At 50.1% G+C, this 25,518-nt stretch overlaps 1 protein-coding gene across 4 annotated transcripts; it reads left to right on the forward strand.

Moving 5' to 3' along the window:
* The first annotated feature begins 94 nt into the window (after positions 1 to 94).
* Positions 95 to 22,286, forward strand: TCN2 (transcobalamin 2). Of its 4 annotated transcripts, XM_003732122.5 has the most exons (9): positions 95 to 611; positions 7,381 to 7,573; positions 9,684 to 9,853; positions 11,328 to 11,486; positions 12,272 to 12,444; positions 12,573 to 12,759; positions 14,088 to 14,259; positions 17,723 to 17,838; positions 21,677 to 22,286. In XM_003732122.5, the coding sequence occupies exons 1-9, from the start codon at positions 548 to 550 to the stop codon at positions 21,736 to 21,738; spliced, it is 1,296 nt and encodes a 431-aa protein (XP_003732170.2). In that variant the 5' UTR covers positions 95 to 547; the 3' UTR covers positions 21,739 to 22,286. The 4 variants fall into 4 exon arrangements, with proteins under 4 accessions (XP_003732170.2, XP_035125522.1, XP_054096078.1 ...); XM_035269631.3 differs by lacking the exon at positions 17,723 to 17,838; XM_054240103.2 differs by lacking the exons at positions 17,723 to 17,838; positions 21,677 to 22,286 and adding an exon at positions 16,665 to 16,938.
* The last annotated feature ends 3,232 nt before the right edge of the window (positions 22,287 to 25,518 follow it).

Genomic DNA, 25,518 nt, shown 5'->3' on the forward strand with positions numbered 1-25,518 from the left:
GACCAGGGGCTCCCCAACCATGGCGGGAGGCGGTGCTGAAGAACAGCTGACGCCAGCAATGCTGCTCACGTGACCGCCGCAGCTGCACCTCCCCGTTCTACTCCTAGTCCCGGGCTAGGCGGGTACTACCAGGGGCTCCTTCTGTAAGGAGTATCAGGTGGGCACCCGGTCCTGCCGTTCCACCACTGGAACAGCGAAGGGGAGAGCAGCCAGGCAAGGTCGGACAGAGTTGGGAAGATCAGACGTCAGCCCCACTGTGTTGGTCTGGGGCTCTTTAAGCAGGAACGTGGATGGCCTCAATATGTCTCACATGGTTCCACGGGTCCTCCTCCTCCCTTTGTCGCCTACCTCCAGGAAGGCTGCTCTGCCCTTCCTTCCTCTGTTCTTTGGCCTTCTCTTCGCCGCCACAACAGACCTTTTCCCCTTTCTCTCTGCTGACTTAGCAGCACATTGCGAGTGAAGGATTAATCAGTGACAGGAACCTACCTACCTCTCTGGAAGCAGTGACCGGCTGTGGTCAGGAGAGACTCACCCACCTGCAGCTGCCATGAGGCACCTTGGGGCCTTCCTCTTTCTTCTGGGGGTCCTGGGGGCCCTCACTGACATCTGTGGTGAGTAACTCGCCTCTATCCGTTGCCTCTTTCCTCCTGGGTCCTTAGGAGGGTGGCTCAGGCATAGGATGGGGGAACTTATCTTCCCCTCTAGCCTCCCCTTGCAGTTCGGGCTTAGCTGGACCTCAGCATTTAACACATCGTATTGCGATTGATTCTATGACTCCTCACCAGACAGGAGCTCCTCTGTTAATTCAGTCATTCGTTCACACATACATTCAGCACATAGTTACTGAGCCTTTTCTGAGTCGGGCCCAGTGTTAGCCTTTGGGGAATGTGCAAAGCGTGAGATAGGTCTAATTCCTGCCTTTCTAGAGTTTATGTTCTAGGGAAAGGAGGCAGACAAAAGACATCAATGGCTAGGTGCTCCCGCCTGAAATCCCAGCATTTTGGAAGGCTGAGGCAGGAGGATCGCTTGAGCTCAACAGTTCGAGATCAGCCTGGGCGACATAGGGAGACCCCCATCTCTACAAAAATTTAAAAAATAGCTGGGCACGGGGAAGGCTTTCTGAGGACCAGGAGGGGGCATATGGGAGCTGAGACTCGAAGGAAGAAAAGGAGCTGGCAGGAAAGGAGTGGGGGACACGCATTCTAGGCAGCAGGAAGTGAATATTCGGAGGCCCTGCCTGCTCCAACTCTGTGCCCCAAGGGGTCTCTTGGAGCACACTGCCTCCTGGGACCTGTCTGTGAGTCTGAGCTTGGAGGTTCAGTGCTGCTCATGCACTGGGTGGGGTCAGACAGGGGGCAGAAGGCAGGCTTCGGGACTCTGGGCTGCCCACTTCTCTTTCCCCCTCCTCTGCACCTAGGATTATGCTCAGCAATACATTTTCACCACCATGGTCTCTTGTGACCCTGAGGAAACCCTGAGAGGCAGGTGCAGTCGTGTCCAGGTGTCAAGTGAAGAAGTCAGGAGTGGGAGGGGCTGAGTGACCCGCTCAGGGTGCTTCAGCTTTACCAGAGCTTTGCTGAACTTAGTTTTTAGAATATTAAGTCTCATTTTTTTTTTTTAGGGAGGAAGGGAGGAAGGCAGGAAGGGAGGAAAGGAGGAAGGGAGGGAGGAAGGAAGGGAGGGAGGGAAGGGAAGGAAGGAAATCGAGCAATGAGAGAGACATTGCTGACCTGGATCTAGAGGTCTACAAGTTGATTTCTTTTTTTTTCTTTTTTTGAGAGAAGGAAAGAAAAAAAGCAGTGAAGGAGAGGAAGAAAGAGGAAGAAAAAGAGGGAGGGAGAAGGGAAATGTTGCTTTATTCTAAAAAAAAATGGGTATTAATAATGGCCAATCAATGTTTCATTTAAACCTATGAGTAGGTGTGATGTGGTATTGACAAGAATGTATATTTTGTGTATTTCAAGTGGAGAGCTCTATAAATATTTATTAAGTTTACTTGTTCCAGATCTGAGTTCGAGTCCTTGATATCCTTATTAATTTTCTGTCTCGTTGAGTCTAAGTCTCTTTATAGGTCTTATGTATCTGGGTGTTAGGATCATTAGCTCTTCTTGCTGCATTGATCCTTTTACCACTATATCTGCTGCTTTAAGATCTATTTTATCAGATACGAGAATTGCAACTCCTGCTTTTTATTTATTCATTTATTTTTGCTCTCCATTTGGTTGGTAAATCTTTCTCCATCCCTTTGTTTTGAGTCTTTGTGTATCCTTGCAAGTGAAATGGGTCTGGATGTAACATGCCGTTGGGTTTTGGCTGTATTTTTTGATTGGGGGATTTAGTCAATTTAAATTTAGAATTACTGCCATTTGATGTTAACTGGCTGTTTTATCCATTCGTTGATGTAAATTCTTCTTTATGTTGATGCTCTTTACTTTTTGGTATATTTTTAGAAAGGCTAATACTGGTTGTTTCTTTCTATGTGTAATGCTTCTTTGAGAAGCTCTTGTAAAGCAGGCCTGGTGGTAATAAAATCTCTGAGTACTTGCTTGTTCATAAAAGATTTTATTTTTCCTTCAGTTGTGAAGCTTAGTTTGGCTGGATATGAAATTCTAGGCTGAAAGTTCTGTTCTTTAAGGATGTTGAATATTGGCCCCCACTCTCTTCTGACTTATAGAGTTTCTGCTGAGAGATCTGCTGTTAAGTCTGATAGGCTTGCCTTTGTGGGTAACCTGACCTTTCTCTCTGGCTGCCCTTAGTATTTTCTCCTTCGTTTCAACCCTGGTGAATCTAATGATTATGTGCCTTGGGGTTGCTCTTCTTGAGGAATATCTTTGTGGTGTTCTCTGTATTACCTGGGGTTGAATATTGTCCTGCTTTGCTAGTTTAGGAAAATTTTCCTGAATAATATCCTGAAGAATATTTTCCAGCTTGTATTCATTCTCTCTGTCACATTCAGGTACACCTATCAAACATAAATTTGGTCTTTTCACATAGTCCCACATTTCTTGGAGACTTTGCTCATTCCTTTTCATCCTTTTTTCTCTAATCTTGTCTTCTCGTTTTATTTCATTAAGTTGGACTTCTGCCTCTGATATCCTTTCTTCTGCTTCAACAATTCGAGTGTTTAAACCTGTGCATACTTCTCGGAGTTCCTGCATTGTATTCTTCAGTTCCATTAATTCACTTATATTCCTCTCTAAGTTGTCTATTCTCATTAGGATTTCGTCAAACCTTTTTTCAAAGTTCTTAGTTTCTTTACATTGGCTGCAACATGTTCTTTTAACTCACAGAAGTTTTTTATTATCCATCTTCTGAAGCCTGATTCTGTTAATGGGATGCGCTCGTTCTCCATCAAGTCTTGTTCCCTTGTTGATGAGAAACTGTGATCCTCTTTAGAGGGAGAGGCGTTCTGATTTTGAGTATTCTCAGCCTTTTTATGCTGGTTTCTTCCCATCATTGTAAATTTATCCACCTATCGTCTTTGTAATTACCAACTTTCAAATTAGGTCTCTGAGTGGACATCCAAGTTGTTAATTCCCAGGGCCGAAATATGAGCAACCCACTGCGCCGGCCAAAACAGCAGCATTAAGACTGATTGTTCTTGGCCGGGCGCGGTGGCTCAAGCCTGTAATCCCAGCGCTTTGGGAGGCTGAGGTGGGTGGATCACGAGGTCAAGAGATCGAGACCATTCTGGTCAACATGGTGAAACCCCGTCTCTACTAAAAATACAAAAAATTAGCTGGGCATGGTGGTGCGTGCCTGTAATCCCAGCTACTCAGGAGACTGAGGCAGGAGAATTGCCTGAACCCAGGAGGCGGAGGTTGCGGTGAGCCGAGATCGTGCCATTGCACTCCAGCCTGGGTAACAAGAGCCAAACTCTGTCTCAAAAAAAAAAAAAAAGACTGATGGTGCTTTTCTGCCCGGGAATCTCCAGTCTGGCTTCCTTCTTGAGTCTGTAATAGGCGACTCTGCCTTCCCGGAGCTCCAAACCTCGGTCAGAAGGAGAACCGGTCCTGTTTACTCTGCACCAAGAGCTGCCGCGCCGAGGTGCTGGCACAACCGCTGCACCGGCCACAAGAGTTGCGCTGGCGACCCGTGTGGCTCCTCCAAACCTCGGTCAGAAGGGGAACCAGTCTCGTTTGCACTGAGAGCTGCCGCGCTGAGGTGCCCATGAAAATGCTGCGCCGGCCACAAGAGTTGCGCTGGCGACCCGTGGAGCTCCTTCACTGGGAATCTTCTGCTCCGTGAGCGACCAAAATTTGTCTGAAAGTATGGCATCCTCTCATTTTCTGAGCTTTCGCTGGGAGCTGCAATCCCGAGATGTTAGCGATCAGCCATCTTGGATCGTTCCCCTGGTTTTTTTTTGTTTTTTTTTTGAGACAGGGTCTGGCTCTGTTGCCTAGGCTGGAGTGCAGTGGCACAATCTTGGCTCACTGCAACCTCCCTGCCCCCAGGTTCAAGTGATCCCCCTACCTCAGCCTTCCGAGTAGCTGGGGACTACATGTGCACACCACCATGCCCGGCTCATTTTTGTATTTTTTGTTGAGACAGAGTTTTGCCATGTTGCCTGGGCTGGTCTCAAACTCCTGGGCTTAAGTGATACTCTTGCCTCAGCCTCCCAAAATGCTGGGATTAAGGTGTGAGCCACCACGCCCGATCAGAACTCCAAGCCTCTCATCTGTGTTCCATAAATGCAATCAGACTCCTCAGGTCTAGGCCCAGGAACCCCAGCTCTTGGTTCTTGTTCAGACAGTCCCCAGGGGAGATCTGGGTTCAGAGATCTTTCCCTCCCACAGACCTGGCTCAACTGGTCCTCAGCCTTGGACAGTTAGTCCATTAGCCTGACCCCACAGGAGCCCCTGTCCCTTGGGGTCTGGGGAAGCTTGAACTGGGGTTAGGGGTGCAAATATCTGTGCTGAGTCACTTAATTGTACCCAGCTTCATTCCTTTACCTGTAAAATGGGCTAGAGTGCTTCCTCCTTGGTGTAGTACAAGGGAGAATCCTATGACACCTGCTTTCCCAGCTTAAAGCTCTGTATGTATGTTGTGAAATTGACAGGGATTGCTGCACAAATGCTAATGCAAAGTGGGCTCCTGTGCTTCTTTTTCTTCTTTTCCCCTCTCCTCCTCCTCCTTCTCCTCCTCTACTTCCTCCTTCTTCCTCTTCTTTTTTATTTTCTTATAGAGACGAGGTCTCACTGTATTGCCCGGGGTTGGTCTTAAACTTCTAGGATCAAGCGATCCTCCCATCTTGGCCTCCCAAAGTGCTGGGATTATAGGTGTGAATCCCTCCACCCAGCTCCTGTGCTTGTGAATGTCAACAGCAATCAGCCTTTAGTTGGCAGGGCTGAGCTGGTAGGCAGAGAGCTCACCCAAGCCTGCTTTATCACCCTGGGTGAATCTGCCCGGCCCCTTCCTTCTAAGGAGGTTGCTCTGTGGTTGTGGATCTCCCTTTACAGCCAGGTTCAGTTTCTAACCCTGTGCTGACTCATCGTGCTGGAGGTTAGAGCCCAGGGTGAGGTCAGGGAACTCCCTTGCCAGTTTCAGGAAAAGGGAGAAGGAAAGAGAGGTGAGGAGGGGCAGACAACCAGAGAGACAGAGGCTGGGAGAGACTGAGACAAACCCAGAGAGCCTTAGAGAGATTGAGGAAGAGAGACAGAGACATGGAGACAGATACCAAAAATGGCTCTGAGTGAGGGAAAGGGAAAAAAGCAACCCCCTAGTCTCTGTTCATTAACAACTGGTGAGAAACCAGCCATGTGCTCTGGCCTGGGCACACACAGCAAAGGATTATGCAGGATTTCATGCTAGTGGATGAAATAGCAACAGATATCTGGGACTGTCAGGAAATCAGATACAAGGTGGTGGGACCCAAACCCGCAGAGATGGAGATATGTTCTAGGAGCTCTGGTCCTCGCACCAGGAGGCTCAGGAGGTGTCTTGCAGCAGCTCCTTTTCTTAGTCCCCTGGGATATGGCACAGTGGAGGCCACCATCAGGCAGCTGGAGCCCAGCAGCAAGTGGGAGGCAGTAAATGGGGACAGAAAGTCCAAGGTGCCTCCAAGGCAAACTACTGTAAGCTACTGTGTGCTGAGTTCAGGTCCCTTGGAACTATCCCTAAGGCTTCCGCTTCCAGGGTATTGGAGTATTTTGGTTTCACAACTTCAAATAAATCCCACAGCAACAGGTAAATGGCTACAAGCTGTGACTGTTTTCTAAGAGCTCATCTCATAATCTCAGGTCCTCTTCGCTTAAACAGAGATGGCAGGAAAAGCGTTATTTTGAGATCTGCATGGAGGAAGTTCACCAGGCAACCTTAACCCACCAGCTGGCAGTCTGCAGTATTTAAAAATTCAGTGTGGAGCCAGGCGCGGTGGCTCACGCCTGTAATCCCAGCACTTTGGGAGGCTGAGGTGGGCGGATCACCTGAGATGAGTAGTTCGAGACCAGCCTGACTAATATGGTGAAACCCCGTCTTAAAAAATAATAATAATAAATAAATAAAAATAAAAATTCAGTGTGTAACATGTTCTGCCTGTGGGATGATGTTTTTGTAAATGGGCAGCACACACATTCAGCCGGGTACCAAAGAGCAGGGGCTTTGCAGTTCTGTCTATCTTTGCATCCGTGGCTCTGCAGCCTCGTGTAAGACATGCCACAACTTTGAATTTCTGTTTCCTCTTTTGTGCAAAGCCATGATGACAGTATCTAGGTCACAGGACTGGTATGAGGACCAAGTGAGATTGGGCATGGTGCCTGGCACACCCCGCAGCTTGGCATCCAGTCTCACTGTCTCCCCTGATGGGCAGAGTGGTGGCCTGGCAATAGCATCCTCTACCTTCAGCCCAACACCTCTCGCTGGTGCGCTCTAACTGCTCCTTTGGAATACCTGCTTCCCTGCTTTCCCCCTCCCACTGCCTTTCAGTGTGTGCATTTCTCCCTGGAAGTTGGTGTGTGCTGGGTGGAGGTGGGAGTGAGGACATGTGTTCTCTGGGGAAGGCCCTGGTAATATCAAAGCACTTCATTTTTTTTTTTTTGAGACAGAGTTTGGCTCTTGTTGCCCAGGCCAGAGTGCAATCATGAAATCTCGGCTCACCGCAACCTCTGCCTCCCAGGTTCAAGAGATTCTCCTGCCCCAGTCTCCTGAGTAGCTGGGATTACAGGCATGTGCCACCATGCCCAGCTAATTTTATATTTTTAGTAGAAACAGGGTTTCTCCATGTTGGTCAGGCTGGTCTTGAACTCCTGATCTCAGGTGATCCACCTACCTTGGCCTCCCAAAGTGCTGGGATTACAGGTGTGAGACACCGTGCCTGGCCAAAGCCCTTCTTTGCTGGTGGCCTGGCCCTGTGACCTCACTTGCACCATTTTCTTTCCTAAGAAATACCAGAAGTGGACATCCAGCTGGTAGAGAAGTTGGGCCAGCGCCTCTTGCCTTGGATGGACCGGCTTTCCCGGGAGCACCTGAATCCCAGCGTCTATGTGGGGCTGCGCCTCTCCAGTGTGCAGGTTGGGACCAAGGAGAAGCTCTACCTGCGCAGCCTCAAGCTTGATTACCAGCAGTGCCTCCTACGGTATTGCCACACTTTCCTTTTTCCATGTCTTGCTCCACGTGCTAAGAGACAGGAATCCTAGGTTCTAGTTTGGGCCTATCACCGCATTGTTGGTAGACCTTAGGCAAAATTTTCTCCATCTACAGAATGGAGGCCCTAGGCCGGGCGCAGTGGCTCACGCCTGTAATCCCAGCACTTTGGGAAGCCGAGGCAGGTGGATCACCTGAGGTCAGGAGCTCAAGACCAGCCTAACCAACATGGAGAAACCCCGTCTTACTAAAAATACAAAAAAATTAGGTGGGCGTGGTGGCTCATCCCTGTAATCCTAGCTACTTGGGAGGCTGAGGCAGGAGAATCACTTGAACCCGGGAGGTGGAGGTTGTGGTGGGCTGAGATTGTGCCATTGCTCTTCAGTCTGGGCAACAAGAGCAAAACTCCGTCTCAAAAGAAAAAAAGAATGGAGGACCTTTCTCTATCTATAGAATGAAGGGATTGGTTGGATTAGTTTGATGCTAATGCAGGGCTCCTATTGGTACTATTGCCACCCTGTGCCTGTGGCAGTCATCACTAATCCGTGACTGTACTCTTTCATGATGAGCCCAGAAGCAGCATCTGACTCTCTGTGTTCCCTTACTGTGCCTGAGGCTGACATCACCCAATCTGTGGCTGCAGTCTTCCACATTGAGCCTAAGGGGCAGCATCTTACTCTGTGTGCTTCCCTCCCATGCATGACACAGACATCACTAATCAATGACTGCACTCCTTCGTACTGAGCCCAAGAGCAGCATCTTTTTTTCCTTACTCTTGCCCAGGCTGGAGTGCAGTGTTGCAATCTTGGCTCACTGCAACCTCCACCTCCCGGGTTCAAGTGACTCTCATGTCTCAGCCACCCGAGTAGCTGGGATTACAGGTGTGCACCACCATGCCCAGCTATTTTTGTATTTTTGGGAGATGGGGTTTCACCATATTGGCCAGGCTGGTTTTGAACTCCTGACCTAAGGTGATCTGCCTGCCTTGGCCTCCCAAAGTGCTGGGATTATAGGCGTGAGCTACCGCACCAACCCAGAAGCAGCATCTTTCCATGCTCCCTTTTCAAGGGGCATTACAGAGAGGCCTATTCTGGGGTTTGAATGAGAGGTGAAGAATCAGGGGCAGCCATGGAGTGCCTCTTCCTCAGACTCCATCTTGAGAAGTGGATGCAGGGGTGGAGAGAAAAGAAAGAAGGCCAGGCTTAGTGGCTCATGCCTGTAATGCTAACATTTGGGGAGGCTGAGGCAGGAGGATTGCTTGAGCTCAGGAGTTCGAGACCAGCCTAGGCAACATTATCGAGACCATATCTCTACAAAAAACAAAAAATTAGCGAGGCATAGTGACACATGCCTGTGTTCCCAGCTTCTTGGGAGGCTGAAGTAGGAGGATCTTTTGAGGTCAGTAGATCAAGGCTGCAGTGAGCTATGATGTCACCACTGCACTCCAGCCTGGGAGACAGAATGAGAGCCTAGCTCAGTAAAAAAATAATAATAATAAAAATACGGCTGTCTGTGGTGGCTCACACCTGTAATCCCAATACTTTGGGAGGCCAAGGTGGGTGGATCACCTGAGGTTAGGTGTTCCAGACCAGCCTGACCTACATGGTGAAACCCTGTCTCTACTAAAAATAAAAAAATTAGTTGAGAATAGTGGCATGTGCCTGTAATCCCGGCTACTTAAGAGGCTGAAACAGAATTGCTTGAACCCAGGAGGTGGCGGTTGCAGTGAGCCGAGATCGCACCACTGCACTCCAGCCTGGGCAACAAGAGTGAAACTCAGTCTCAAAGAAAATAAACAAAATATAAAAATAAGTAAAATAAAAAGAAAGAAGGGGGACTGTGGGTGAAGTATGGACAAAATAGTGGGGCGGGCACAGATGGTTTGGACGCGTTTATCTGTGAGTCTCATGGTTCATCTTCATTAGATATTTGTGGCATATGCCTCACAACATCATAGCAAACACACCTACTTTCATTGATTCTCTCAAAGTTTCCCACTGTTACGACTTTTTCCACCTTGTGATGCTGGTACGGCGGGTGCTCCAAGCCAGGCTTACCGGGGTGGCACTTTCTCACAAAGGCATTAACTGGCCTTGTCCTAGGTCTGCCCTCAGCGAGAATGACAGTGACTGCCAGGCCAAGCCTTCCATGGGTCGGCTGTCCCTCTACTTGCTCGCTCTCAGAGCCAACTGTGAGTTTATCAGGGGCCACAAGGGGGACAGGTTGATCTCACAGCTCAAGCGGTTCCTGGAGGATGAGAAGAGGGCCATTGGTGAGTGGACACCATCGGCGGGGTGGGGAGCAGCCTGGAGGGCTCCTGAGATGCTACCCTTTAGCAAGAATCAGAACTTTGGGTTTTCTCCCCAGGCCTCTTCGGCACCCTCTATTCAGCCTATCTCACTGTCCACGTAGTGGCTCAAACCTGTCCCCAGAGCCATCCTTGATCCTCCAGCCTTTCCTGCACTGCACACACTCTACTGACAAGTCTTTTTCTTTTCTTTTTTTCTTTTTTTTTTTTTTTATAAGATGGGGTTTCACCATGATGGCCAGGTTGGTCTTGAACTCCTGACCTCAGGTGATCCACCCACCTCGGCCTCCCAAAGTGCTAGGATTACAGGCATGAGCCACCGTGCCTGGCTCCGGCTTTTTTTTTTTTTTTTTTTTCTTTTGAGATGGAGTTTCACTCTTGTTGCCCAGGCCGGAGTACAATGGTGCGATCTCTGCTCACCACAACCTCTGCCCCCTGGGTTCAAGCGATTCCCCTGCCTCAGCCTCCTGAGTAGCTGGGACTACAGGCATGTGCTGCCATGCCTGGCTCATTTTGTATTTTTAGTAGAGACAGGGTTTCTCCATGTTGGTCAGACTGGTCTCAAACACCTGACCTCAGGTGATTCACCCACCTTGGCTTCCCAAAGTGCTGGGATTACAGGCATGAGCCACCATGCCTAGCTTATTGGCAAGTCTTGTATCGGAAAGCCACCAAGATTGACCTGATTATCCACCTTTGGGACAACTGGACAGCCTTCTTATGCATTGGTCTGTCTCTACTAGCTCTCCCGTCCTGACTTGACCCAGCATGCAAGAGCCAGAGCCAGCTTTTTCAATATAAACCTGATCTTGCTGGCACTGCTTAAACCCTTCAGGGGCCCCCTCACTGCTCTGTGGCCCAGCCTGTCTGCCCTTACCTTCTCCGCGGGTTGTGCCCACCCATTCTCTGCCTCCCACATGCACCTGCCCTCTGTGGGCCCCAGCTATACTGGCTCTCTCATCTCTCAATTCATGAGCCATTTTCTTCATACAGGTTCCCTCCATCTGGACTGGCTCCCCCTCATGTAGTTCACTCCTGCTCTACCCTTGGTTCTGCCTCTACACATCCCCTCTCTAGCACTCACCTCCTTGGAGAATCTTGCCCTGACTTCCCAGCCACCCAAATACCATTGCTATGTGGGTGGTATTTGGGTGGCTGGGTCCATGGACCTTGGTCTGCATTACCGTTACAATTGCAGTCTCACAAGCAATTGCTATGGTCGAGGCCCAAACTGCACAGCGCCCGTTTGCCATGGGTCTACTGCTTCCTCCAAGCACAGCGGGGCCTCAGCAAGTATGGGCTGAGGCCATGAAGGAATGAAGGATCCAATGACCCAGAGGAGTGTGTTGAAAAGTGCGGACCAGGAGTCCCATGTGCTGGTGGGCCTGGCTGCTGGATGGGGGCAGAGAGGCAACCCCTTGTTTTTTTTCCTTTCCAGGGCACAATCACAAGGGCCACCCCCACACTAGCTACTACCAGTACGGCCTGGGCATTCTGGCCCTGTGTGTCCACCAGAAGCGGGTCCATAACAACCTGGTGGGCAAACTCCTGTATGCTGTGGAACACGACCGTCTCCACCAGAGCCACTTCTCTGTGGGTGAGTAGGTTAGACCCTGCTGAGGCCAGGCTGGCACTCCCTCAGTCCCCAGGCCTGCACTAATGATCTCCATACCCTGGCCCCACCCTCACCTTTCCTTGGGACCCCTTCTTACCAAGTCCTTTAGGGGTGAATTGGCGAGGGCTCATAGGTGATGCTCCAGCTGTGAGCCAGCTTTGGAGCTGGTAGGTGATCTCTTGAGGCCAGGGGTTCAAGACAAACCTGGACCACATGGCGAAAACCCATCTCTACTAAAAAGCACGTGCCTATAGTCCCAGCTACTCAGGAGGCTGAGGCAGGAGAATCGCTTGAACCTGGGAGGCGGAGGCTGCAGTGAGCCAAGATTGTACCACTGCCCTCTAGCCTGGGCAATAGAGTAAGACTCTGTATCAAAAAAAAAAAAAAAAAAAAAAAAAAAAAAAAAAAATCTCCCTTAGTGATTCTAATGTGCAGCCAAATTTGGAAACAAATGGTATAGAGTCAAGTCCTCTTGGGCCTCCTCCTCCAGTCCTTCTCCCTAACCTCTCGCCCTCAAATTGCAGAGTGATCAACCAAACCAGTTTGCCCAGAAACGAGCAGTTTCCTAGGATTTTCAGAGTCCAGACAAGGAATGTCTTGGGCAGACGAGGTGGGGTTGGTGTCCTTAGCTGATCTGACCATGTTGCCCCTCTTCTCCAAGCCCACCTGTGGCTGCCCATAGCTATGAGGGCCTGACCCTCAAGCCCCTGCTTGTCTGGGCTCCTCTTGGCTCTCCAGCTCATCACATGTTCTGTTCCCCACCAAAGACACAGCAGCCATGGCAGGCTTGGCATTCACCTGTCTGAAGCGCTCAAACTTCAACCCTGATCAGAGACACCGGATCACCATGGCCATCAGGACAGTACAAGAGAAGATCTTGAAGGCCCAAACCCCCGAGGGCTACTTTGGGAATGTCTACAGTACCCCATTGGCATTACAGGTGGGAAAGAGACCCTGGAGCCATGTCCACCCTGGGGAACAGTGAGGGGTGGAGTGGTCAAGGGCTGGACCACCTAGCCCCTCCCCACTGGCTGATCCTCCTCCCTCTCTTCCCTACTCCATCACCAGTTACTCATGACCTCCCCCATGTCCGGCGCAGAGCTGGGAACAGCATGTCTCAAGGCAAAGGTTGCTTTGTTGGCCAGTCTGCAGGACGGAGCCTTCCAGAATGCTGTCATGATTTCCCAGCTGCTGCCCGTGCTGAACCACAAGACCTACGTTGATCTGATCTCCCCAGACTGCCTGGCACCACGAGGTAGCCCAGCCTTTTGTGGAAAAACAGCCCTTTACAATCTGCTGTGCACCTGTTGATGTCCCAGTGAGGGGAAGTTGCTTGGTCCTGATTTGCTGGGTCAACACAAGTTTGTGGGTGTGCATGGGACACCGCAGCTAAAATATGGTCACAGCTTTAGAAGCTCACAGTGTGGGGAGAAAAACACCAAATGGAGAGTCCTGGTAGTACCGCTTGTGTGATAATCAGTACAGAAATGTTTGAGTGAATGGATGGATGAATGAATGAATGAATGGGGAGAGACACATTTTGGTTAACTCTTAATATAACATGATAAGCCCCAGTAGCAGCATGATCCAGGCTTCCTCTGAGAGAGGGGCTGAGGAGGTGATTGGGATTTGCCAATTAAGAATAGAGAAGGAGGCCGGCACAGTGGCTCAGGCCTGTAATTCCAGCACTTTGGGAGGCCGAGGCGGGCGGATCATGAGGTCAGGAGATTGAGACCATCCTGGCTGACATGGTGAAACCCTATATCTTAAAAAAACAAAAAAGAATGGAGAAGGAGGCTGGCACGGTGGCATGTGCTTGTGAATCTAGCACTCTGGGAGGCTGAGGCAGATAGATTGCCTGAGCTCAGGAGTTTGAGACCAGCCTGGGCAACATGGTGAAAACCTGTCTATATTAAAATACAAAAAATTAGCCAGGCGTGGTGTCAGACGCCTGTAATCCCAGCTACTAGGGAGGCTGAGGCATGAGAATCACATGAACCCAGGAGGCAGAGGTTGCAGTGAGCCGAGATCGCACCACTGCTACTGCACTCGAGTCTGGGTAGCAATGTGAGACTCTGTCTTCCACCGCCAAAAAAAAAAAAAACAAGAATGGATAGAGTAGAGCTGAGAACAGACGGCAAGATCAAAGGCACAGAGTGCACAGAGTTTGGGGGAATTCTGAGGAACAGTCTTGCAAAAGAGTGGGATCTGGGAGAATGAGCGGGAGTGGAAGGCAGATGAATGAAGAGGAGGTGAGCCCATCGGGGTAACAGGGACATGTTGTGAACAAATATATGTTCTAGAAAGAGCCCTCTGGAGTGCTACATGCCGGATTGGTGGGAGGAGGGATACTGGAAGCAGAGAAATCAGTGAGGGGCCTGATCTTGGGTGGTGGGGGATGTGGGGAACGACGGTTAGGGGAGGCCAGGATTGAAACCAGGTTTCAGCTCAGCGGGTGGTGGTGGCATTGATGGAGATGAGGACTTGGGACAGGGTCTAGGTGTCTTTGGGGGAAGACAGGAAGACAAACATCCAGGCTCCCTGTCCTCACACCAGCTGCCCCTTCCTTTCTTCCTGACACAGTCATGTTGGAACCAGCCACTACGACCCTTCCTCAGATCCAAGACCCTGAGACCATCAATGTCACACTTCAGGTGCTCAGCCTTTTGCAGCCGTACAGACAAGCCATCCCTGTCCTTGCCGGCTCCTCCCTGGAAGATGTCTTGAAGAAGGCCCATATGTTAGGAGGATTCATGTGAGACTCCCATCTCCCAGCACTCACCCCACCCAACCCCACATGCACGATACAGGGTCACAGAAGAGACGGGACAGAGGAAAGGGTTCTCTCGGGAGAGACACTGGCCCTGCTTCTGCTTCCACCTGCTCCGCTCTTTTCTTGCCTACGGCGTTATGGAAACAGAAAGCCATAGGCCAGCATTATCATTGAGAGAGCAGGCTCTGGAGGCAGCTCTAACCAGCTAGGTTCCAGGTAGGCACCCACAGTTCACTGAGGAGAATAGTTGTGCCCATACCTGCAGGGCCAGTGTGAGGAGTCAAGGAGTTAGTACACATAGAAATGGTGGCACGTGCTTTTTATATGTGCAAGGTCAGCACATAGCAAGCTCTCAACACAGGGTTGCCTTCATCAGAGGAAAAACTCTTTTTTCTTGTTTTGTTTTTTTTATAAAGAAACAGGGTCTCACTCTGTCACCCAGGCTGGAGTGTAGTGACTCAATCATGGCTCGCTGCAGTCTTGAACTCTGGGGAGGAAGCAACCCTCCTGTCCTACCTTAGCCTCCCAATAGCTGAGACTATAGGCGTGTGCCACCATGCCTGGCTAAGTTTTTTTTTAATTTTTTTTTTTGAGACAGAGACTTGAACTGTCACCTGGGCTGGAGTGCTGTGGCGTGATCTTGGCTCACTGCAACCTCCCCCTCCCAGGTTCCTGCCTCAGCCTCCCAAGTAGCTGGGATTACAGGCGTGTACCACCAAGGCTAGTTTTGTATTTTTAGTAGAGACGGGGTTTCTCCATGTTGGTCAGGCTGGTCTTGAACTCCTGACCTCAGTTGATCCACCCACTCCGGCCTCCCAAAGTGCTGAGATTACAGGCTTGAGCCACTGCACAGAGGAGGCAGAGGTTGTAGTGAGTCAAGATCGAGCCATTGCACTCCAGCCTGGGCAACAAGAGCGAGACTCCATCTCAAAAAATAAAAGGTCCTTTCTCTTTCTAGCTCTAGACAGCTATAAATCCCCAACAACTTTGTAAATTAATAAAAACCAGTACCATTCAAATAAGGACTCTCTGCGGAGGTGCCGGCCTGTGCTGTAGCACCTCGCTGTATTTGAGCTGCAGGGAAACCTGAGCAGTGAAGCCTGGGCACCCCTGCCCTGCCCAGACACTTTATTCACTGTGAGGGCCACCTCTGTCCCCTTCCTGGTGGCCTATGGCACATAGTGCAATGTGCAGTCACTGACGGCCACACACAGGCTGAGTGGCCTTGGGAGGACTCAGACCAGCAGACTGAGATTACCCAGAACCTGCTGGTATTCGTATTTGAATATTAGCATTAAAATGAAAGACAAATAGAATTTAATGTGTTTTTTTTTGTTTTTTGTTTTTTGTTTTTTTTGAGACGGAGTTTCGCTCTTGTTACCCAGGCTGGAGTGCAATGGTGCAATCTCGGCTCACCGCAACCTCCGCCTTCTGGGTTCAAGCAATTCTCCTGCCTCAGCCTCCCGAGTAGCTGGGACTACAGGCACGTACCACCAGGCCCAGCTAATTTTTGTATTTTTAGTAGAGACGGGGTTTCACCATGTTGACCAAGATGGTCTCGATCTCTTGACCTCGTGATCCATCCGCCTCGGCCTCCCAAAGTGCTGGGATTACAGGCGTGAGCCACCACGCCCAGCCGAATTTAATGTTTTTATTTACAGCTTGGGGGACATCGCGGACTCCATTCTGAGAAATAGTTCTCTTGTTAGTGTGCATGGTTGCCTGAATGAGGTTTAGGCATGAAGACTACACTTGAGGTCCCTGAATGCACAGCAGAGAAAGCTCAACTGCAGACACATGGTCAGATGTAGAGAGTGGTGGCCCCAAACAGCCACGTGGCCCTGCAGAGTTAAGGAATGGGAAGAAAAGCTGCTCTGTGGCATTCCTTAGAACAGCACTTTCCCTTCACTTAAGTCACCCCAAATAGGTTTGTGGGTTTTTTTGTTGCTCTGTTCGTTTGTTTTTGAGACGTAGTTTCATTCTGTTGCCAAGGCTGAAGCACAGTGGTGTGATCTAGGTTCACTGCAGCCTCCACTCCCAGGCTCAAGTGATTCTCCTGCCTCAGCCTCTGGAGTAGCTGGAATTATAGGCACCCAGCACCATGCCCAGCTAATTTTTGTATTTTTAGTAGAGATGGGGTTTCACCATGTTGTCCAGCCTGGTCTTGAACTCCTGACCTCAGGTGATTCACCCACCTCAGCCTCCCAAAGTGCTGAGATTATAAGCATAAGCCACCACACCTGTCCTGACCCCACTCTTCTAAAAAACCATTCCCCCAAATTCTGTACACCCATGTGCTTTTGCTCTCTCTGCCTCCTCGGCTCTGCCTCGCTCTCCTCCCTTCTCTACTGGCAAATCCCACTCATCTCTTCAAGCCCCTCTTCCAGAGGAAGCTCCGATCGTGCTGCTTCCTCCTGTGGAAGGGAGAAAGGACCTGGCCCACAGAGTTTTAAGAGGCTCACTGTGGCAGTGGCATCCAGATGGACTGCAGAAACTCATCAAAGTTGGAAGCCAGAAGCTCAGGGAAAGGGGACCGTGAGTGAGGAGTCTGTTGGTTGCCAGGGCCAAAATTCGAAATTCAGGCAGGCACAGTTGCTCACACCTGTAATCCCAGCACTTTGGGAGGCTGAGGTGGGCAGATCATGAGGTCAGGAGTTCAAGAGCAGCCTGGCCAACATGGTGAAACCCTGTCTCTACTAAAAATACAAAAATTAGCAGGGCATGGTGGTGCATGCCTGTAATCCCAGCTACTTGGGAGGCTGAGGCAGAATTGCTTGAACCCAGGAAGCGGAGATTGCAGTGAGCCGAGATCATGCCACTGCACTCTAGCCTGGGCGACAGAACGAGACTCCATCCCCCACCACCACTAAAAAAAAAAAAGAAAAAAATAGTCGAACTCCCACCCTCTCTGCAACAGCGGGTGTACAGCATGTAGAATCAGAGAAGAGGCTGGGCCATGCAGCTCCAGAAAGAGGGGAGAGGAATGCCCCTGAGCCACAGAGACCCAGTACCACTGCTGGGTGTCTCTGCCTCCACCTCCCATGACCCTGCCTCTCTCTGCATGCAGGCTTCACCCTCTCTCATTGTACACATTTTAGGTGATGCCCGCAGCTTCTGATTCTCATCCCCCATAGCATCAGCCCCTTAGAGAGGGGACAGCTGCTGAGCTGATAACATAATAGATGCCCCTTTCCTGAAGGCCATGGTCGTGGTCAACGTGAGAGGATGAAGCCTGAGCAGGCAGGATAGGGGGTCTGGAGGGGAAGGAGATGGAGGTTGGGACACAGACCTGTGGCCAGGTGGCCCAGGAAGGGTTTGACTAGTGCCAGCCCAGAGTTTTAAGAGATGATGAAAGGATTTTGCTGCTGTGGGTGAGCTCTGCCTTTCCCGCTAGGGACAACAGTCACCTCTTTTCTCTCTCTCTCTTTGCCTTTCCCTTTTGTAGATATGAAAAACAGGCCTCCTTGTCAGGCCCCTACCTGACCTCTGTGATGGGGAAAGAGGCCGGGAAAAGGGAGTTCTGGCAGCTCCTCCAAGCCCCCAACACCCCCCTGCAGCAAGGTGAGTCATCGCCTGCCACCTGGATGTGTCCCCTACCCCAGGCTTACCGAGACATGAGGCTTCATCAGCTCACCCCAGCTCTCCCTAGCACCCTACTGTGCCACAGTGTCACGAAGTCACTGATGCTCAAGGTTGAATATCATATATTGAACTGAAATCTTAGAAGTTTTATGTAAGTTATTGGGAAATTCTAGGAAACCAGGTAGGTTACAAAAAAAAAAAAAAAACTAGAAGAAAATTAAAATCACCTAGAATACACTACCTAGAAATAATGTCTTTTTTTTTTTTTTGAGACTGAGTTTCCCTCTTGTTGCCCAGGCTGGAGTGCAATGGTGTGATCTTGGCTCACTGCAACCTCTGCCTCCCAGGTTCATGTGATTCCCCTGCCTCAGCCTCCCAAGTAGCTGGGATTACAGGTGCCCACCACCATGCCCAGCTGATTTTTTTGTATTATTAGTAGAGACGGGGTTTCACCATGTTAGCCAGGCTGTTCTCGAACTCCTCACCTTAGGTGATCTCGGCCTCCCAAAAGGCTGGGATTACAGGCATGAGCCGCCACACCCAGCCTAAATGTCTTTTATTTTTAAAATTTTAAATGTTATTTATTTATTTATTTATTTAAGATGGGGTTTCACCATGATGGCCAGGCTGGTCTTAAACTCCTGACCTCAGGTGATCCACCCATCTTGGCTTCCCAAAGTGCTAGGATTACAGGCATGAGCCACCGTGCCTGGCCTAAATTTTTTAATGTTTTGAGACAGGGTCTTGCTCTGTCACCCAGGCTGGAGAGCAGTGGCACGATCTCAGCTCACTGTAGCCTCAACCTTCTGGGCTCAAGTGATCCTCCCACCTCAGCTTCCTGAGTAGCTGGGGCTACAGGAACACATCACCATGCCAGACTAATTTTTCTATTTGTGGTAGAGACAGGGTTTCACCATGTTGGCCAGGCTGGTCTTGAACTCCTGACCCCAAGTGGTCTGCCTGCTTCTGCCTCCCAAAGTGCTGGGATTACAAGCATGAGCCACCTTGCCTGCCAAAATTACTTAACTTTTCTTCTAGCTACTTTAAAAAATATGCCAGTAAGTTTTTCATGAAAAATGAAGCCACACTCTATATCGACGCTATCCAGTGGAAAGAAAATGTTGCCCACATGTATAATTCAATCTTTTTTTTTTTTGAGATGGAGTCTCGCTGTGTCACCCAGGCTGGAGTACAGTGGAATGACCTTGGCTCACTGAAACCTCTACCTCCTGGGTTTAAGCGATTCTTCTGCCTCAGCCTCCCAAGTAGCCGGGATTACAGATCTGTGCTGCCATGCCTGGCTAATTTTTGTATTTTTTAGTAGAGATGGGGTTTCACCATGTTGGGCCAAGCTGGTCTTGAACTCTTGACCTCAGATGATCCACCCATCTCAGCTCCCAATGTGCTGGGATTACAGACGTAAGCCACCGCACCCAGCTTAAGTTGCTTTTTATATTCCAACTGCAAATAACTTTTATGGGGCATTTACCATGTGTCAAACATTGTGGCGCGTGCTTTATAGAAGGTGGGACTTTCTGGCCAGACATGGTGTCTCACACCTGTAATCCCACCACTTTGGGAGGCCAACGTGGGCGGATCACGAGGTCAGATCGAAACTATCCTGGCCAACATGGTGAAACTCCATCTCTACTAAAATATAAAAATGTTAGCTGGGTGTGGTGGCATGTGCCTATAGTCTCAGCTTCTTGGGAGGCTGAGGCAAGGGAATTGCTTGAACCCGGGAGGCAGAGGTTGCAGTGCATGAGATCGCGCCATTATACTCCAGCCTAGGTGACAGAGCAAGACTGTCTCAAAAATAAATAAATAAATAAATAAAAATAATAAGGTGGGACTTTCTTAAGGAGTCCACCAAAAAGCATTCCTTTTTCTGCCATCATTCTGAATCAACTGAGAAATAAAAAATAGGAACTACAGATGGAGACCTCAAGTCTGGCCAGTTCTATTACTGCTAAAGACTGGAGGATGTAGCTTAGGGTGAGAGCCAGGTGGACCCAGCCAGGAAGCAGACTGGGCAGTTGTAGTCTCTGCCTCCTATTCACTCTGCCCTCGAGTCTAGCAGGAAGCTTGCTCCAAGGAGGAAGGAAAAGAGAGTGAGCCCAGGCTACACATACCTAGTTTATTCCCAATCAACCATTGCATAAATCACTCCTCTGTCTTCCGGTAGGAAGTGGATGGGAGTTATAAAGTTTCCTTTTGTCTTAGTCCATGGAAGCTGCTATTACAAAATACCGTAAACTAGGTGGCTTATAAACAGCAGGAACGTGTCTCTCACAGTCCGGGAGGTTGGTAAGGCCAAGATCAGGACACCAACACATTCAGTGTCTGATGAGGGCCCGCTTTCTGGTTCATAGGTGGTACCTGGCTGTGGTCTCACATGGTGGAAGGGACAAGGCAACTCTGGGGCCTTAAAAAAATTTTTTTTTAAAAATATTTTCCTGGCCCTTGCCTACCGAATGAGCCTCTTTTATAATGGTACATAAAAAAACTTTTTTTTTTTGAGATGGGGTCTCACTCTGTCACCCAGGCTGAGTGCAGTCAGTCTCAGGATCTCAGCTCACTGCAGCCTCCACCTCCCAGGCTTAAGCAATCCTCCCACCTCAGCCTCCTGAGTAGCTGGGACCACAGGCCCATGCCACAAGTACCGACTAATTTTTTGTATTTTGGGTAGAGATTGGGTTTCACCATGTTGCCCAGACTGGTCTTGAACTCCTGAGTTCAAGTGATTTGCCCACATCAGCCTCCCAAAGTGCTGAGATTACAGGCGTGAGCCACCCTGCTCAGCCTATAATGGCACTTTCCCAACTCATTCATGAGGGCGCTACGCTCATGACCTAATCATTCCCCAAAGGCCCTAAGGCCTCCTGACACCATCGCCTTTGGGGTTAGGTTTCAACATATAAATTTTTGGGGTACGCAGACACTTTGGACCATAGCACCTCCATTGAAAAGGAACATTCCTGGCTGGGCATAGTGGCTCATGCCTGTAATCCCAGCACTTTGGGAGGCCAAGGCGGGCAGATCACAAGGTCAGAAGTTCGAGACCAGCCTGGCCAACATGGTGAAACTCTGTCTCTACTAAAAATAGAAAAATTAGCTGGGTGTGGTGGTATTCACCTATAATCCCAGCTACTCGGGAGGCTGAGGCAGAATTGCTTAAACCCGGGAGGCAGAGGCTGCAGTGAACCGAGATCACGCCACTGCACTCCACCTTGGGCAACAGAGCAAGACTCTGTTTCAAAAGACCAAAAAAAGAAAGGAAACATACCTGATACCTGACACCTGGCTTTCAGAGGGCCCTTTCAGTTCCCCTGCAGGCTGCATTCTCACATCACCAAGATCGCCAACACTCACTCACTCACTCGGAGGTTAAATAACTTGTCCAGAGTTACAGCACTAATGAATGTCAGAGCTGGGGCTTGAATCCAGGCGTCCTCCTAGAGCCTGGATTCTCTCTAGGAAGTGAAAGCTGACTCCGGGTGGCTTCATGCATGGTCCTAGTTCTCTCTCCAGACCACACTGGGCAAGTTTCTCTTCCTGATGCCCCCTGGGATATTACAAAGACAGTGACCCTGCCTGTCAGGAGTTTTTACTGCCAGATGAGCCTGTGGCCTCAGGAACCCTGTAGGAAGCTAAGTTCAGAGTCTTTGAGTGGGCTGGGGAGGTTCCAGCTTCCCACCACCAAGCCCCAGGTGGATCTTACAGACCCTGGCCTCAGAGAGGGGGGATCTGGAAGATGAGGTTGCAGGGTGTGATATTCTGTCCGCTTAATCCCGCCTTGCTCAATCTGTTTCTGCAGGTATTGCTGACTACAGACCCAAGGATGGAGAAGCCATTGAGCTGAGGCTGGTTAGCTGGTAGCCCCTGAACTCCCTCATCCCGGCATCCTCGCATACTCCCTGGGCTTCTACCCTCCCTCCTGATGTCCCTGGAACTGGCACTCGCCTGACCCTGCTGCCACCTCATGTGCACTTGGAGCAATGCCCCCCGGGACCACCCCAGCCACAACCCCTTTGAGGGTCCTATACCAGGGCCCACCCTGGAACAGGGAGCCAAGCACCTGCCCTGGGAAGTCTTTCTGGCCACGTCTGGCCAGCCTGGCCCTGCAGGTCTCCCAGGAAGGCCACCCCATGGTCTGACGGGCATGAAGCATCTCAGACTCCTTGGCAAAAGGAAAAGGAGTCTGCAGGCCACAGATGTTGTGAGGGTCACTCATTCTGGGGTTGGGGTCCTGCCAGAGGCCTCCTCAGCCCAGGGGCTATGGCCCTGACCCCAGCTCTCCACTCCGCTGTTGGAGTGGCAGCTCCAAGCTGATTGTGGCACAGTTGCTGGGGAGGCCTCAGCACAGCTGCTCAGTGCCCGCCTCTGATGCAATTAAAGCATTGATGGCCTGTGGGCCTGCTGCAGTGGCCTGGCGCCTTGTACTCCTCAGGTGCAGGGGCATGGACCAGAGAAGGGGGAGGTAACCCCGTCGAGGAGGAGTGGAGGTTGCTTGAGCCATCTTCTGGGCCTTGGGGGAGTGATGGGAATGCCAGCAGTGGCAACATCGACTACTCTTTACTGAGTACCCACTACTATTTACTGAGCACCCACTACTGTTTATTGAGCACTCACTGCTATTTACTGAGCACCCACTGTTTACTGAGCACTCACTGCTATTTACTGAGCACCCACTACTGTTTACTGAGCACTCACTACTGTTTACTGAGCACCCACTACTGTTTACTGAGCACTCACTACTGTTTACTGAGCACCCACTACTGTTTACTGAGCACTCACTACTGTTTACTGAGCACTCACTGCTATTTACTGAGCACCCACTGTTTACTGAGCACTCACTGCTATTTACTGAGCACCCACTACTGTTTACTGAGCACTCACTACTGTTTACTGAGCACCCACTACTGTTTGCTGAGCACCCACTACTGTTTACTGAGCACCCACTACTGTTTACTGAGCACTCACTACTGTTTACTGAGCACTCACTACTGTTTACTGAGCACCCATTACTGTTTACTGAGCACTCACTACTGTTTACTGAGCACCCACTACTGTTTGCTGAGCACCCACTACTGTTTACTGAGCACCCACTACTGTTTACTGAGCACTCACTACTGTTTACTGAGCACTCACTGCTGTTTACTGAGTACCCACTGTTTACTGAGCACTCACTGCTATTTACTGAGCACCCACTACTGTTTACTGAGCACTCACTACTGTTTACTGAGCACCCACTACTGTTTACTGAGCACTCACTACTGTTTACTGAGCACTCACTACTGTTTACTGAGCACTCACTGCTGTTTACTGAGCACCCACTGTTTACTGAGCACTCACTGCTATTTACTGAGCACCCACTGCTATTTACTGAGCACTCACTACTGTTTGCTGAGCACCCACTACTGTTTACTGAGCACCCACTACTGTTTACTGAGCACTCACTACTGTTTACTGAGCATTCACTACTGTTTACTGAGCACCCACTGTTTACTGAGCACTCACTGCTATTTACCAAGCACCCACTACTGTTTACTGAGCACTCACTACTGTTTACTGAGCACCCACTACTGTTTACTGAGCACTCACTACTGTTTACTGAGCACCCACTACTGTTTACTGAGCACCCACTGCTATTTACTGAGCACTCACTACTATTTACTGAGCACTCACTTGCTAGATACTGTCTCCAGCAACTCTGTGAGGTTGTTGATATTTTTATTTTCATCTCTGCTTTACAAATCAGGAAACTGGTGCTCCAAAAGATACTCACTGAAGGTCATGGACTAGGCAGTGATGCTATGGGAACCTGGCTCAGGAGACACACAGACCCGGCCTGGGGCAGCCTCACAGCTCCTCCACTAAAATACTGAACTTGAGGGCTTTGATGATGATTATAATCATATGGCAAAGCCCTAACTCAGCTGAGCCTGGGACCCTGGAGCTGGGGTCTCACTCCCTGCTTTTCCCCGAGGCACTTAGGGTACCACCCCAGGCCTTCTCAGCCAAGACATGGGGATCCTGCCTCTCACTGGCTCAGGGGTTAGGGGCTCTGGGCTGCCTTCTTGAAGGTGGAGTTCATCCCAGGCAGGCACCCCCTATGCCGCACCCCACCAAGGTTAGGAAGAGGCCCTGTCCTCAGAGGGGCCCTCTGATGAACAGCCCATCAGATCTGGGTCCACGTGCCTGGAAAGAGATGGTGACACACTTGAAGTCCTTGAAGCGGCAAATCAAACCTTCTAGAGCACCAGCTTCAAATATTTAGGGTGGCCAAGCCTGGTGGCTCACGCCTGTAACCCCAGCACTTTGGGAGGCCGAGGTAGACAAATCACCTGAGGTCAGGAGTTCAAGATCAGCCTGACCAACACAGAGAAGCGCTGTCTCTACTAAAAATACAAAATTAGCTGGGCGTGGTGGCACATGTCTGTAATCCCAGCTACTGAGGAGGCTGATGCAGGAGAATCGTTTGAACCTGGGAGGCAGAGACTGCGGGGAGCCAAGATTGCACCATTGCATTGAAATGTCTATGCCCAGAACTCCAGACCTCTGTTCACTTGCCCATTCTTTTTTTTTTTTTTGAGACAGAGTTTTGCTCTTGTTACCCAGGCTGGAGCGCAATGGTGGGATCTCGGCTCACCGCAACCTCCACCTCCTGGGTTCAGGCAATTCTCCTGCCTCAGCCTCCTGAGTAGCTGGGACTACAGGCATGCGCCACCATACCTAGCTAATTTTTTGTATTTTTAGTAGAGACGGGGTTTCACCATGTTGACCAGGATGGTCTCCATCTCTTGACCTTGTGATCCATCCACCTTGGCCTCCCAAAGTGCTGGGATTACAGTCATGAGCCACCACGCCTGGCCACACTTGCCCATTCTTAATCATGGTGAGGGGCACTTCAGGGAGGGCGAGAGCAAAACTCCATCTCAAAAAAAAAAAAAAAAAGGGTCTTAGCAGATAAGGGGGAAGTAGGCAATTTAAAACATTCTTTTATAGTGGGCTGGGTGCAATGGCTCACATCTATAATCCCAACACTTTGGGAGGCCAAGGATCACCTGAAGTCAGGAGTTCAAGACCAGCCTGGCCAACATGGAGAAACCCCATCTCTACTAAAAATACAAACATTAGCCAGGTGTGGTGGTGCATGCCTGTAATCCCAGCTACTCAGGAGGCTGAGGCAGGAGAATCACTTGAACCTGGGAGAAGGAGGTTACAGTGAGCCAAGATTGCACCATTGCACTCTAGCCTGGGCAACAAGAACAAAACTCTGTTTCAGAAAACAAAACAAAACAGGCCCTCCTTCTGGGACCGGGAAGCAGTTCTATGTCAGGTCTGCATTTAGATGGCTAATGGCTCCAGAGAGAAGGCCCTTCCGCTCACTAAGCCTGTTTCCTAACACAGCTGTGGGATGGTGTTTTGGTTTACACAGCACATCTCATCATAGATCATGCATGGGGAAACTGAGGCCCCAGGAGTGAAAGGATCTGTCTAGGCACATGCAGAAACATGTGAGAGGGCCATCCCACAGCCTTGCAGCCCGGTTGCCGGAAATAGATTCTCTGCCCCCACCCCACCCCCACCCCCTGCCATCCCCTAAAGTCTCTCTGCATCACCTGCCTCCCACAGCAGCAGCCTGGGCCTCCAAAG

The sequence above is a fragment of the Callithrix jacchus genome, chromosome 1, assembly GCF_049354715.1.
Source record: "Callithrix jacchus isolate 240 chromosome 1, calJac240_pri, whole genome shotgun sequence".
Lineage (NCBI taxonomy): Eukaryota > Metazoa > Chordata > Mammalia > Primates > Cebidae > Callithrix > Callithrix jacchus.

What these genes read in the sequence shown, in the direction of transcription:
- TCN2 (XM_054240103.2), top strand. Translation starts at nt 548, where the DNA reads ATGAGGCACCTTGGGGCCTTCCTCTTTCTTCTGGGGGTCCTGGGGGCC. An exon ending in GGCCCTCACTGACATCTGTG is followed by an intron (nt 612 to 7,380) that starts GTGAGTAACTCG and finishes TTCTTTCCTAAG; the next exon opens with AAATACCAGAAGTGGACATC. An exon ending in GTACCCCATTGGCATTACAG is followed by an intron (nt 12,445 to 12,572) that starts GTGGGAAAGAGA and finishes CTCCATCACCAG; the next exon opens with TTACTCATGACCTCCCCCAT.